The following is a 16172-nucleotide window of genomic DNA, read 5'->3' on the forward strand; positions in this document are numbered from 1 at the left end:
GATGCACTGCAATACATCTTTAAAGAAAATTGTTACCTGCTTTGCATTCACATGCAGCATAAAGATAGTTGTTGGTGCGCAGAAGCTTGCACTGTCCATATGTCCCACAGTCATTGATGCACGGCGTCAGGTACGCACGCATATAAACCTCTGCAGTTGCATTAGTGCATGCCTCAAACCTGAAAAAGGCAAATAAATGTGCTTGTAGGTCATCGCTTGATTATTTGTCATCTGGACAGCATCTTCAGATGAGACAGCACTTTGTTTTACAGCCAAATGTGTCAGAACCCTATAATAATCAGCTGTATCACTCTAAGCGCTGTCAAAACTCTGCCTCTGAAAGCTGCTCAGGGGCCCGTTGGATTTTAGTTTAGTTTCCTTGTATCCTCCAGAAACCCTCATCATCCTCACCATCACCATCATTGGAGATCAAAAGGTTGTTTCAAGATTACGAGATGTCAGACAACTTTATTCTATTCAGCCTTGACAATCTCCAACTTTATGATGCAATTACAAAACTAATTTTCTGTAAATGATGTCTATTCCACCAAGGGTTCTAGTTTAACCTTCATTAAGTAGTTTGAGTAGGTAACTCAGCTGTAATTTCTCACAAAATTCTAACTCTACAGGTTCCTGTATATTCACAGTCTGACAGAGGTTATTGGTAGCTATAGCCAGAGCACAAATGTGTGTGGACTTATATATAATTTGCTCATGTTTAACAATATGGGGGGGAAAATGCTGTTTTTTTTTTTTTTTTTTTAATAATCCAGCAATCACTTCCAGAGAATGAAACTTCAGTGCATTTCTTTATATTTTCACAGCTATTTTTGTCACGATTTTGAAGTCGTATAAATCGGCTTAGTTGCGCTTTTGAAGAGCACCTGTCATTCACCATCTAATGACACCTGATTGATTTAGTATATGCAAATGTGTGGGACTCTAGCACGGAACACTGTGATCTTTGTCTGCATCTTCATACATCAGCTAAGCGTTCGTGAGAGGATGAGTCCATGTCCCACACCATCTGTTATTATCTGTTATTCAGATTCAATTGGAACTCCCAAGTGGCACAGAGAAAATCTGCTTAATTTCTGTTCACATTTTTGTGCCCATAAAGGCTTCGCCAAAACAGCTCAATCTGCTGAATTGCTAATACTTAACGAACTCGTATATGACATTACAACAGCAAAACTTGATGAAAACATTCTCCCTAACTTCTCTCTCTGACATGATTCACATTGGCTTCACAACCCTCAGAGAAAAAAACTTATTGAATTCACAGGTTGGGTAAAACTCACATAAACATGGAGATAATATATATATATGTATATATATATATATATATATATATATATATATATATATATATATATATATATATATATATACCCCCACACAGTGGGGAAAAAAGATTTCGATACACTGCCGATTTTGCAAGTTTTCCCACCTACAAAGTATGGAGAGGTCGGTAATTTTTATCATAGGTACACTTCAACTGTGAGAGGCAGAATCTAAAAAAAAAAAAATTCCAGAAAATTACATTGTATGACTTTAAAATAATTAATTTGAATTTTATTGCATGAAATAAGTATTTGATTTCCTAATAACCAGCAAGAATTATGGCTCTCACAGACCTGTTTTCTTTAAGAAGCCCTCCTACTCTGCACGAATTACCTGTATTAATGGCACCTGTTTGAACTTGTTACCTGTATAAAACAGACCTGTCCACACTCAATCAATCACACTCCAACCTCTCCACCATGCCCAAGACCAAAGAACTGTCTAAGGACACCAGGGACAACATTGTAGACCTGCACAAGGCTGGGAGGAACACCGTCAAGCAGCTTGGTAAGGAGGCAACAACTGTTGGTGCAATTATTAGAAAATGGAACAAACAAGATGACTGTCACTCTTCCTCAGTCTGAGGCTCCATGCAGGATCTCACCTCGTGGGGTAAGGATGATTCTGAGAAAGGTCAGGAACCAGCCCAGAACTACACGAGGGGACCTGCTCAATGACCTGAAGAGAGCCGGGACCACGGTCTCAAAGATGACCGTTAGTAACACACTATGTCGTCACGGATTAAAATTCTGCAGGGCACGCAAGGTCCCCCTGCTCACACCAGCAAATGTCCAGGCCCATTTGAAGTTAGCCAGTGACCATCTGGATGATCCAGAGGAGGCATGGGAGAAGGTCATGTGGTCAGATGAGACCAAATTAGAGCTTTTTGGTATCAAATCCACTCACGTGTTAGAGGAAGAAAAAGGATGAGTACAACCTCAAGAACACCGTCCCAACCGTGAAGCATGGGAGTGGAAACATTATACTTTGTGCGTGCTTCTCTGCAAAGGGGACAGGACGACTGCACTGTATTAAAGGGAGGATGGATGGGGTCCTATATCACATGATTTTGGCCTCCTTTCCTCAGTAAGAGCATTGAAGATGGGTCATGGCTGGGTCTTCCAGTATGACAATGACCCGAAACACACTGAGTGGCTCCATAAGAAGCATTTCAAGGTCCTGGACCTGAACCCAATAGAAAATCTTTGGAGGGAGCTGAAACTCAATGTTGCCCAGCGACAGCCCTGAAACCTGAAAGATCTGGAGAAGATCTGTATGGAGGAGTGGGCCAAAATCCTGCTGCAGTGTGCAAACGTAGTCAAGAACTACAGGAAACATCTGCAAGCAAAGGTTTCTGTACCAAATATTAAGTTCAGTTTTTCTATTGTATCAAATACTTATTTCATGCAATTAAATGCAAATTAATTATTTAATTAATTTTTTTAGATTCTGTCACACAGTTGAAGTGTACCTATAATAAAAATTACAGACCTCTCCATGCTTTGCAGGTGGGAAAATTGGCAGTGTATCAGATACTTATTTTTCCCACTCTATGCGTGTGTGTGTGTGTGTGTATATATATATATATACACACACACACACACACACACATATATATATATATATATATATATATATATATATATAATAAACACTATCTTATCTTATCTTATATAAAATGGGCAAGTGTGAAAATATGGAAAATCTGATTTCCAAACCTCCAAATCTAACCCTCCTCCATGTCATATGCTCGGTGTGCACCATACACACATTTATGAAGCCAATGCCAAATCAGTCTGCTGGGTGACAGATGGGAGAGGATGTGGTTCAATGAGGGAGGCTGCGCTATTCAAACAGAAAGCGTGGTATCTTCATTATATAAATGAATTATTTATTTTGGTAAACAAACTAGAGATTGTGTTATACTGATGAATTCATAAGATATATTGAATGTCCTATTCTGCAATTGTCTTTCTGTAATTGACAGCACATACTGTCTCGTAGAGGTTGCTGTGGGGCACTGGGACCAGGCCGAAGAACTGATTATGAGACTGTCAAAAATTTATGAGCAACAGTTGTTCAGATGATTTCACTGAATTTCTGCTTGTAAATGATGTTTTTAAGACTTTCTTGGTTGAGCACTCAAGAGAATACAGTTCACACAATTGTTTTCATTTTAAGGGCATAGTTTGAATTTTTGCAGATGTGCTTGTTTACTTCTTTGACAAGAATTGTGTTGTCAGAAGGATTCTTAATTTAGATCCTCTTATTCTAGTCTTGTTTGCCAAGTTGAACTTTCAAACTTTTGACAGCAGCTTCATATTTATTGTACAGCAATGAAAGAAGTATCATGAGTCAACACACAAGTATCATATTTTCTCTTTAAAGACATAAAAACCCACAGAAAATCAGAGTTTAATTGATAAATAATTAAGACAAGATTAGATATACCTATTTATTCAGAAGTTGGGAAATTGCTTTGTTACAGCAATTAAAAGACAACACATAAAGCACAACAAACACATAACAAATAAGTAGAATGTTATGTAGCTCAATAAAATAGAATACATTATAACCAACACATGGCTTAATAACGTAAAAAGTTAAGTGAATTTTTCTGTCTTACCCGTGTTCAGTGGCACATAGGGAGCGCAGACTGAGGTACCAGGTGCCTGTTTGTGGGTAGGGAATCCTCAGTTTGGTGATATTAGTAGAAGTGTTCACTGAGAGGAAAAACCCGGCCACTGATTCTTAAGAACAAGAGAACACAATAAAAACAAAGTTAGAGCCGTGAAACAGATCGTAGCAATAAACCTGCTTAAATTCAGAAACACGAGCTAATTTTTTTTAAGCTAAATTTGACATACCTGATTCACATTTCAGAGATGAGTTTTCATGTAAGAAAAGCGGCATCCCGTGGTTGAGGCAACCAAACACCGTGAGATTAACTCCTTTCAGCGTAGACTGCAGGAAAACACACAAGCGAACGTCACTCGTCCGTCCAACCATTAACCATCTGCTGCCATCACTCTGGTGAGCCAACACTGTTCCTGATTACCTTTAGGTCTATTTTCTGCACAGCCACGAGATAGTAAACTTTAAAACTAACAAATCAAGTAAAGTGCTCTCTCTCTCTGTCTGCTCGAGGCACCTAAATGAAGATGTTGGCAGTTTATCGCCTTGAAGCATCAATTATACATTAACATACTCATGCATTAAAAGAAATCCAGGAGAATTATTCAAGCGTTGGGAACTGCATATGCTTATACAAATTGGCTCATTCTGCAGAGAGGTGAAGGAAGGCCACAACTGTCCAAATTGGTCTATTGGTAAACAATAAATAGCAGCAGCAAACTGGATATGTCTATAATGTGTCAGTGTTTGCTCAAGCACCAAATTTGCTGCTCTATAAGTTTCAAAATTCCTCCCCATTATTCACCTTGGCTTTTTTTTTTTTTTTTTTAATGAAGAGTGGGTGCAGTGGTGTGCTGAAGTCACTCACTAAACCAGAAAGTATGCTCACAATCAGAAGACCTATCTCAGACAAAAACTTTATAGACCGAGATTCACCACATTACATGCATTTGTGGGGATAACTTTAGACAATTATTTCTTAAACAAATAAGACTTCTATCACCCCATTAGCACAAAATGGGCATAATGTATATACAAGGAGCTGGCAAAGTTGTTGATTAATGCAATGACTAACAAACACTTTGCCAGGTGCTGAGATTTCAGGCTTCCTAAACTCACCATCTGGCCTGTATTCTCTTGGTAGGAAGACTAAATCACACCCAATGGTATTTTGAGGCAGTCCCACCCCCCCACCCCCTCTTTCATCCTGGCTCTCCTCTACAGTTTGAGGATAAAGGATTAAGCAACAAACACCAAAGGGGCTCACCAGACACAAACACTGGGAGAGCAAAGTAGACGAGAGCTCCCCGAAAGCCAGATGCTATGATTCTAATTGGCAGGTCAAAGGGCTCCATCAAAATTACAGATGTTTTTAACCACTGTAGCTACATGGTCCAGAAATAAAAGTTCACAGAGGGCTAATCCTGACACATTCCAGCAACACCCATTTCCTTACTTTTCTCTTCTTCTACCCCAGAAAGCTCCACAAAGCTCAGTGGAATTTAACACCTATTTTTGACTGAGCAAAACAAACAGAACAAAAAGGAACAAAAAGAGTTTTTTGTGTGTGTCAGAAATCTCATTGTTTGATCTTAAGTGTTAATGATGCAAAAGAAAACACGAAAACATACTTGGGTTTGTAGACATTTGTTTTTCAATAAAGATGAAGGAACTGCAAAAAATAAAAGTCCTTATTACTTATAACTGACATTTTTAGGGGTGCATGTTAAATTAGAGATGTTTTTAAACATGTTTCTCCATGAAATTAATATGATCTGCATATCTTGGAGCCCAGCAGCCTTGCTGTGTGAATAAAAAGAGACATACTAGAATTAAATTCTTAGCTTCTTGAACTGTTATGATTATGGCCTTGAGCCTTTCTGGAAGTTAACTCTTTCCTGTTAAAAAAAAAAAAAAGAGCAACTGTTGATGAAGTAATACTGCAGTCTTGAAGGGCTTTAAACTGACAGAATCATGAGGCTTTGCACTGTCACACAAAATATACTTTGTCAAGGTTTAGTGAGGATTCAACTGTATGCTGTCGCATATGAAATAACAAATCCCAATATGGTGTCCTCGACCCACCCCAGCCTGTAATTCAGGCTGCTACTGGGATTGTTACGGGGTTAAAATGTGTTATTTAGCTTAAATGAACTATCATGATGCCGTTTGGGTGCATTGACCCGCTACACCTTACAGAGGCAGCCCATATAACCAAAATATTATGACAGATTGTGTGTGTGTGTTAATGCAAGTTAATAAATTAAACACATATAATACAAGTGCTACCAATCTGGTTAGGGCAAGAAAGCTGAAAAATGCAACAACAACAAAAAAAATCAATAAAGTATGTATTGCTTGTTTTCATTTTTAAAGTTAAAATGTATAAGACTCTTTCAGAATGAGTGTATTTTTTTTAAAAAAAAAGAAAATGTACTATTCCACCAGTAATGAATCCCATTGATTCATTTCATTATTTGCCCATAAACATCCTGGTTCCCCAGGAAACACATGCAATTAAGGAAGCGAGATTATCTCAAGATACAGATGATTATGTGATATGTTTGATCAGTCTCAAATCGATCATCTGAACCATCCGTGCAATGAACACCACAATATTCCCCAGTTTCTTGGAGATATTGCTGATAACTTTTGAGGCGCCTCCCGAGTCTGTCTCCTATAATTTCCCTTCAACACGGACGCTGGCTCTGTCAGCACCCTGCATCATTTCTGTCCACATACCAGCATTTTTAAAAGGATTTCAATCACTTCTTAAAATAGCTTCAGTTGTCAGGGCATTACTTGATGTGCTGTAAATAATATTCAATTCTTGTTCTGCTTTAAGGACAACTTCATGTCTGGAATCCTAATGTTAATTCTGTGTCGGGTTTTTATTTACTGCCTTTACTTGTAAAGCACTTTGTAATATGATTGTGAGCATTGGTACATTAATCATGTTTAATATTGGGATTTATATGCCAGATCCATCATGCAGATGTTCGTTATGATTGGTGAATGTGAGTGGCAGACCCATAATTCAATCAGGGGTGCTATCTACCAGCAAAGTAAGGCTCAAGGTTAAAGACTGAAGAAAACTATTGTGGAAAATCTTTAAAAGCGTCACTCAGACAGAGCAGGTACATCAACTCTGATCGCAAAAATGGAGCAAAAAAAAAAGTTTGATGAATGCCGTTTTGTGTACCGACATGTTTTTGCTACGCTGAGTTCCATAGAAGTTATGCTGATGACATGTGCCAGCCACTACACGGTGCCAACTGATGCAAGAACATGGACAAGCTGCCACGTGTAGTATATGCTGCCTCCATAGCCTGGTGCCCACATTAATTAAAACAAACTCTGTGATGGGTTTTAATTTTGATCTATAATATATCAACTATCGCGTGTTCTGACTCACACTGGGCATTGTGATTCAAGCACAATGCCCGAGCCTCTGAACATATGAATGCTGCTTGGCAAAAACACAATTTATTTATTTATTTACAAAAAAAAAAAGATCCATACATAGATTAGTCTTCAATTAAGACATGAATATTATAAGATTTTCTGTATTTATTATTTATTGTGTATTCATTCAATTAGATATTTATTTAGAAAGATTTTGGTACTTTTTTTTTTAAATAAAAATTATTTTAGCATTAATTTCCATACCTCTCCTGTGTGATAATGACAGATGGCTTTACACAGCTCTGCCATAAACTCACTTGGTTTTACTGGCCAAGTACAAATGTAAAAATAAATGACTGTGGATATATTGGATGTTGAAATAAACTTACAAATAGATGAAAATAAATGAACACAAGAAATTAATTACAAAAAAATTTTAAAAAAGAAACATTTATTTTTTTGCCTTTGGTTGTTTAGTTAGTATTACTTGGTATATTATGCATGCATTATTATTTTTCATGGATTATGCTTATTTATTTAATAATCTACTCCCCAAGACATTTTAAGCTGCCAAAACAGTTTATTACTGTGAAAAAAAGTACTAGCACATAAGTGTTAGCCAAGGCATTCATGAATATGCACTCATTACACTGCTGCTAACTTTTCTGCATAAGCCCTACCAAAGGTAAACTTAGACTGATCAGCTGCCAGGTGAGGCATCAGTGGGAATAAAAGCCATATGCATTCCTTTCACACTTTTGCACAGAGAGTGATGCAAGGCAGACAAGCAGGTCCAGCTATTGTCTCCTAAAGCCCTGCAAATCTGCCACAGAGTCCCCCACAGGCAGCAGCTGACTGGATTCTGCGCCCATGACAAGCAAATGACAGATCATCGCCAAGGGGGGGTTAAATCTGTCCATAGAATAATATAGCATGACAGTCTCTCTGAAGAATACATCTAACAGCTCATACAACTATCACACCAACCAGGTTTCATCACAGTATACTGCCTCTGTGACACCTGCAGAGTGTACCCAGCCAAAATCAACCAACAGTACATACTTAGCAGGATACTGGGGTGTTGAATAGATGGTGGAAGAGTAAATGGTTGATGGACTGGTTTTTATATAGTGCTTTTCTACTCTACCAGAGCAGTCAAAGCGCTTTAAGGGGTCAGGGAAAACACTTTGCTACTGCAAATATGGCACAGATAAATACAAAGAGAGACTCTACTGACTGGGCTGTAAGATAAAGCACATATACAGTAAACAGGTTAAAAATGAGCAGACCACAGAGAAAGTCAGGGCGCTGCAGTTTAAACCCAGTATCATTTTTCTGGGAGGTGATGTTGTCGCATCAATCCCAAAGTCCATCAGTAAACTGTTAAATTAATTACCGTCAATTATCCTCATTTCCTTTCAATTTTTTGCTTTCTTACCAGGGGTTAAATGAGAAGATCGATTATTAATTTCATCTGTGTTTGTGTTATGTAGAGAAGATGGATGTGTTTAGCCTACCTTATTATGAAGCCGTGAGAAACAGTGTGGAAGCTGCATTTCAATTTCAAACCTGTCAGGACAGTTTGTACAGGAAGAACTAGGACTCGGGTTTACTTTATTAATGGTGAATCTGACATTAATTTCTTCATTAATTGACTTGTCATCTTGTCTATTCAATCTAGAGCTTAGACTGTTTTTTTCTGTGTGTCTGTTAATTTTAGTGTTGCTGCAAGGGCTCTTTTTTTCCTTTTTCCTTTTTTTTTTTTTTGAAGCCTGGCATTTCCTCCTATCTTTCATGTTAAATCACTGGTAGTGTAGGCTACAAATGTCATTCACCAATATCTTCACTTTATCTTTAAATGTGGGGAGATAAACCATATATTCTAACCAATATTTCTCAAACTGCCAGGATGTTCCTTGGAAGTAAACAATCAAAGATCTCTGTTACTGTTTTGTGCTTCATCTTGTTGCTGTTTCAACACTGGCTGGCTTTCTCTCTATTAGAAGTGAAATGTTTAAAAGTCCATCTGCCAGCCTGTAGCTCTCCAGTTTCTGGCTCCCTGTAGACCTCCAGAGCCAATGCAGGTGCATTCCTAATGCCATTACTATCTGAAGGACAGATCAACACAGACATATTAAGCCCTGCTTGGCTGATTTTTGCACTGTGTTTGCTCTCAATTAGAGACATATGTCACAAGCCCAAACACTGGCGCCTGTTTCATTGTGAACTTTTCCGGCTCCCACAGCAAAGTCTATGACCATACGTGCATCCATATTTAACAGGCGAGCTCAGCCAGGCACTTTGTGAGCCCAGTAATTCACCCTTGCTAGCTGGAGAATTTTCTCCTCTATAACTGTTGCTAATTTGCTTTTCTGATAACAATCTGATCCCCGCACATGATACAGTGAGTGAAAGTCCTGTCAAACATTTTGGGTCAAATTCTCTCCTTGGACCTAGATAATAATGCTGATTTGACGAGCTAACAATGCCTCTAAACTTTACAAATATAGCAAAAATACTAAAGAAACAAATCAATCTCTGAACATGTGAGCTGTGCTATAAAAACTTGCAGCAATCATATCCTCTGAAAAACTCACCATGTTGAGTTTGAGCTCCATGTTCAGGACTCCTCCACTGTCTAAAACAGGCATTAGGTTGATGGCAAACACAGCAGCCCTGTCCGGTGGAATTGATATATTTGGACCAAAGAAGACGTAGAAGTGCACAGAGAAGGTGTCCAACTCGTTGCGCAGGGTAGGGCGGATTGGCCAGCACTTGTTAGTGTCTGCAGTCGGTGCGAGGTAAATGATGCTGTCTTCTGAGGTGTGCAGGTGACTGGTGTTCTGGGACAGGCTTGGCAGGGCTGCCATTAACAGCGTGTCAGATAGGGAGAAACCCATCGCTGTTCCAAAAGACTGAGGCATGTTCATCGAGGAGCTGAGCTGTGCTTGGTCTTTCGACGAACTGGGCTTGGAGCAATCTGTTCAGAAAAGAAAGATCAAAATCTCAAAGGAAATCAATAAAACTTGAGTTGAGTTGAACACTCTGGTGAATTCTCATTGGCTTGTTGCAAAAGGTTTTAGAGATGCACCTTGCATAACTGTTCGTTATTTAATTTGAACTTTCATGCACTATAAGCAACTGAGTCTCTGCAAATGTTTTAGATCTGTGTTTACTGGCAGTGTTTATCGTTTACTATTGATTCTGAATACTATTTATTCTCTCTCTGCTCTCCTCTGACCCCAGCTGATCACCAAGGCGGCTGCCCACCCTGAGTCTAACTCTGTTAAAGAGGTGTTTTTCCTCACAGAAAGCATTTCATGGGAAATTTATGGGTTTTCTCTAAGGTCTTGACATTACTATGTAAAGCACCCTGAGTAACTCATGTTGTTATTTGGCACTATATTAATGAAACTGAACTGAATTTAATTATTCCCTTCAGCTGGCCTCCAGAATGCATACAGCAAGGTTCAGTGCTGTGTGCTGCTTATAACTAGACACAGACCAACACATAGAAAAATCAATGCAAAATGGTCATTGACAGCGACTGGCAAAGTATCATCCAATACCACCAGTCCCCAAGGGGAAAGGATTTCAAAGGCTTTTTTAGCTCAGCCTCGTTTGCATATTATTGTCTCGAAAGGTTTTGAAGTATTTTGATGTCTGTACAGGCAGCTGGAGAACTGCTAAAAACACCAAAAATACTGCAAATAACATCAGTGTAAAATCTGTAAAGCCACATATACAGAATAAAACAAGCCAGAGACATTTAAAGGATAAAGACATAGCACTCAAAGAAACCTGAAAAAAAAAATGAAAATCTATACAAGAATTTTTTGTACCAGCAAAAAAGCCAGTTGTCTCCCACCTGCCTCTAAAAGTGCCACCAATCAAAAATTAAGTCAGAAACGTCTACCTTTTGTTTTTCTTGGCTTTCTGTATCTAAACTGTACATTTGCATTGTGTTTGCTCAGTGCTCTGATGGATTACGTTTTGAAATGAAGCTGTAATGGTGTAAAACTTTGCATATTCATAGTACATATCCTGTGGGGGGACAAGGGTTTTAAAACTCCTGCTATAGCTCTCTTCCCATTCATTTAGATGGGCAGTAGATCTAGCCCAAAAATGGCTGCTGAGCAGGAAGACTATATGTATAAGTACAATAAGTACTGTACTCTCTTTGTGTGGGTGGGTTTTTTTTTTTTTTGCTTTAATAAAGAGCACAACACATGAACCCTGTTCAGCTGTCTGTCGAGGGCAGAAAAGCTGCAGTGATGAAATGCTTTATAAACAGCAATAATAAATAATAAAGTGCAACCTAGTTTTACCACACTGTGTATTACTGGCGACCGTGACACCTGTAAATTGGACTGAATTCATATACGGGCACATAGTTCTAAGACGATTCATAAGAGCAATAACAAATAACTGAAAGAAAGGTGAGGACTCCAGATGGTCTTCTCCCTCAACCTGAGCTGTTCTCCAATTTAAATCCACAAAAGGTCAAGTAAGATCTGCCTGGCAGACAGGAGGAGAGACAGAGTGTGAATAATTAGTGTCTGTGTTGCCATGGTAACAAAGTGCACAGTACAGCGCGGAGCAGAGGGAGGAGATCGCTATATGGGAGCGGACGTCCCACAGATTTGTGAGCTCTCCCCATGGAGGGAGCATAAAGAATTTCTCGGCTCTCCGCGACCCCAAAAAACAGCACGTAGCACTTAAGTATGGTATCGTTTGCCTCTTAGCGATACTGCATGAATCACCTCAGTTTGGGTTTTTCTTGAAGGAGCCTCTTGATGATCTGACTGTGTCTGGCATCCTTTATCCCATCAAACACAAACTGTCAGATGCACGAGTATCTTGGACGCTCTTTGAAAAACATTTGGCGATTTTTGCTTAGATATGAGTAGAACACCTAAGATTCAGTCTTTTATGAGCACCTGAAAGCCATAAGCCCTCATACTTTGGCCGCATACTTTTCAATACTTGATATGACGTGCTGCAGAGATCCACTTTGAGCTTTTGTTTGGCCTAATTTATGAGTTATACCGCCCCAGCTTTGGCTTTTAAAGCGGCAGGGAGGAAAATAAAGAAAATTGCGGGAAGCAAAGAGCTCACGGATTGCAGTGATAAATGCTACCACAGTTTATCTGATAAGGAGAGAAAAGAGAGATCCAACACATAAACCTCCAGTAAAGCAGTTAAAGCAGTTTAATTAGCAAAACTCTTAAATAATTTCAATCAAGAACTGGTTTGAAGCTCGGGCTATGAAAAACCCTGGTGTGAATATGGCATGTCAATAAAATATTAAGGGTAATTTAAACCAGTGCACAAAGATGTCCTGAATTTAAAATGATGAAAAAATGATCCAAGAATAATAGCATTTTTATTCTGCGCAACTGTCCACTGTAAATTTAAACAGAATTTTTTTTTTTTTATCTGTAAATATGTGATCTGTCTCAGGTTGGTCTTATCGAGCAAGGCTAAGAAGATGACAAAGGGTTTGTTTTTTTTTAAATCAGTATCTTGGTTTTTAGTTTAACACAATAAAATGATTTTTGTTGTTGTTGTTGTTATTATTGCATCTGCAGTGCAAATTTTTTCTTTGCAATTGCTCTTCCAGCACTGGTTCAATTACACACAATAGATGAGCCACGTTATTCAATATAAAACTAATACTGGTGTGGAATATTGTACCTCCATGATTTTAAAATCCAGATAAAAGATAAAGCCTAATAAAAAAAAACTTTTAAAAAGAAGAAATAGCACATATGTTCTTTTAAAAATGTCATAAGATATAAACTGTTTTCTTAATCTGACCTACTTTTTGGGCTTGCTTTAGACTTATAGCCAGTTTTTCTTAATTTTGACTCTGTACAGACCATAATGCACTTCAAGTAAACCAATCGAGATATGATTAAAGTTTAGGATCTAGCTAAAGAGGGTTTTTAAAAAAGATTCTATTAACTCTTTAGGAGTTACAGTTATTTGCACATATGCCTAGAATTTGGAAAAATGAACACAATGATACATATAGGCATTTTTTTTTATATTTAGATACAAATAATTTTCAGTCAATGAATGTCTGGAGCCAAGGGAGACACTACACTACGCCTGTGCACGTTTCCTCAAGGTGGACCTGAAAAAAGTGTAACAGGAACAATTACTCATCCATGGTGTCTGCAGCTGTCTGTGTCTGCACTGGCAACCAAGTACCATCCCCACTTTAAGATGCTTTGTCAGACATGCATTTGTAGGACTCTCTGCTTTTTTTTTAGTTGTTGTCTTTAGTTTAAAACATGTTCAGCTGGGCTGAAATCAGTAAAACGATTCGGCCATTTAAGAACATTCAATTTCTTTGCCTTTAGAAGCTCTTGGGTTACTTTGCTGTGTGTTCTGGGTCAATATCCATCTGTGGATCGCTAACATGCTTTGCAGCATGTTACTGAATCTCAGACCCCCCCACACACACCCCAAATAAACACACTATATCTCTATACACGAATTAGTCCGACTGCTACTCATCATCAAAATACAGCACTGACCCAGTTCCATTGGCAGCCATACATGCCTATGCCATCAAACTGCCTCTACCATATTTGACAGATGATGTGGCGTGCTTTGATCATAAGCTCTCCCCTTCCTTCTCCATAGTCTTCTCTTGCCATCACTCTGCTGGTAGTTTGATCTGTATAAAGAACATTGGTCCAGAGCTGGACAGGCCTTTTCTAGAAAAGTCTGATCTAGCTTGTTTATTCGTGAGCTTTACCATATTGCAGTAAAACACCTTCTGATATTGCGGATTGCATCAACATGTCTTAGGATCACATATTGGGAACTCCAAAATATAATTATGAAGAAACATCTGCAATTAATTTATGGTTAATGCAACATTACTGTTAAACCCCTTTCTACGGCTCGGTCAAACCTCAGGTGACTTTATGACTTTTAACTTCCATGATTGAAGCTTATTTAAATGAATTACACTATTCTGACACTAGTTTTTAATGTGTTTATAGTCTGTTTAACTGATAAATAAATAAAGAACACAAACTGCTGCAGACAACTGAAATTCAGAACTAGCCAGAAATAAAATTCGCACAAAAAATAAAATAAAATAAAATAAAGAGGCAAAAACAACTCACTCACCTGTGACCTGCACCCCGATGCGGAAGTAGACATCAGAGTTACTTATATATCTCTCCACCAGGATATAATACCATTGCTCCCAGGCAGGTACAAGGGTGACTAATTCACAAGGGTTCCACTCCCTGCAGTCGAGGGCACTTGAGTTATGCACGGGCGGTGCCCGTGCTCTTATCTTCAGCACCACGGGACAACTGTCGCTACTCTTGTTCTTGGTGCTGCAGTTTACCAGCTGAACCTTCACCTTTGATATATAATTGGGAATGAACACTCTGCACAGGCACACACAAACACGTGTTTTAGAAATTATACCATACAGCAAAATATAGACCTCTACTGACTTATAAAAAGGTCATGCTCATCAAAGTTTATTAGACAAAAACATGTTTTTAAGCGAGTAAACAAGCCGGTTCCCTTTGCACTTATGTAACATCAGCTTCATTTGAAATAATTATCTTTTAATGTGACTGTCATGTATCAAAAATGCATCTGCTCTGCAAATGCTGCCATGTTAAATCTGCATATTTACTTTATCATACAACAAAAAAAAAAAAACTAAAATTAAGGCTTCAGCAAAAATATAATGTGTATAGTCCTTTCACATTATTTATGCAGCACTAATAATAGCACCACTCTTTCCTTTAGGCATCATAGAAAAGACCACAAAAAAATGAAGATTAACCTTGGGAACAAAATCATATTACTCCACTCAAAAGATTCAAAGCAGGGGAAGTTGATAAAGGCGTGCATACTCTAATCACACACAGGAATTCTATCTTTCAAAATGAGAATGCGAGATACATTTAAAGCGAGGACTCCAGAAAAATCATAACTTAAAAGGCAGATGAAGGATTAGGCTGGGGAAGTGTTAGGCTGTGAAAAGTAAAATGCTATTTTCTTCTGGTGTGTTTTCTCAAAGCCAAGCCCCACATAGCCCACATAGGAGACTTACTTATAAAGTGCAGATCTATTATGGACTGGGATCATCTGGTCAATGAAGTATCCAGGATAAAGTACTGAAATCCCAATCAACCTCTGAACAATGAGCTGAGGCTGGAACAGATACTGGCATTCCTCAGACAGGCCCTGCAAAGATAAAGCAGCAGTTGTTCAGATTGTATTTTTGTGGTTAACTCACCAATTTTTTTAAAAGCTGGTAAAGAGGAGATTAGATATCATTCAGACTGACTGAAAATTCCTAATGGACTGTGTGCATTAAGCCTGTCAGCCTCCTGGATTAATATCATTCAGTCCTCCCCCTCCCTACCACACAGCGTAACATGCACCCACTATTTCGCTTGTGTTGTTCTGAACCATTAATGCTTGATGTGCATTACTTTGTGAGATGAGCCGAGTAGACAGACTGATTTAGAGCCGGGAGACCGTGCATTGTTTCGACACACGATCTGCTGTAAAATTTGTTTGTAAAATGAAGAAAAGCCTTTTGCACCTGATTCAACAGGACAGGTGTGAATGCCAAATTAGGCCCTTCATTCCTGTCAACTGATCGCTGACCCCTCCTGCTCTCGAGCCACAATTACTGTGGCATGTCATTAGTCTGGAAGCTGCTGGGGTGACCCTTTGATTTATTACAGCCTGTCGCTTGGACATCCACATGCGTCTTGTGCTTGAATAGAAGCTCA

At 38.6% G+C, this 16172-nt stretch overlaps 1 protein-coding gene across 1 annotated transcript in view; it reads right to left on the bottom strand.

Annotated features, from left to right (window-relative positions):
* The window catches only part of tmem8b (transmembrane protein 8B), a 34793-nt gene that overhangs the window by 10095 nt on the left and 8526 nt on the right, over positions 1 to 16172 (bottom strand). The window contains exons 4-9 of the mRNA XM_030737761.1: positions 15482 to 15615; positions 14533 to 14801; positions 9981 to 10363; positions 4212 to 4308; positions 3971 to 4094; positions 37 to 179 (exon numbers count right to left, since the gene is read on the bottom strand). Of these exons, the coding sequence (XP_030593621.1) occupies positions 37 to 179; positions 3971 to 4094; positions 4212 to 4308; positions 9981 to 10363; positions 14533 to 14801; positions 15482 to 15615 (1150 nt within the window). The remainder of the gene's footprint in view (positions 1 to 36; positions 180 to 3970; positions 4095 to 4211; positions 4309 to 9980; positions 10364 to 14532; positions 14802 to 15481; positions 15616 to 16172) is intronic.

This window comes from Archocentrus centrarchus, chromosome 9 (assembly GCF_007364275.1).
Source record: "Archocentrus centrarchus isolate MPI-CPG fArcCen1 chromosome 9, fArcCen1, whole genome shotgun sequence".
Taxonomy (NCBI): Eukaryota; Metazoa; Chordata; class Actinopteri; order Cichliformes; family Cichlidae; genus Archocentrus; species Archocentrus centrarchus.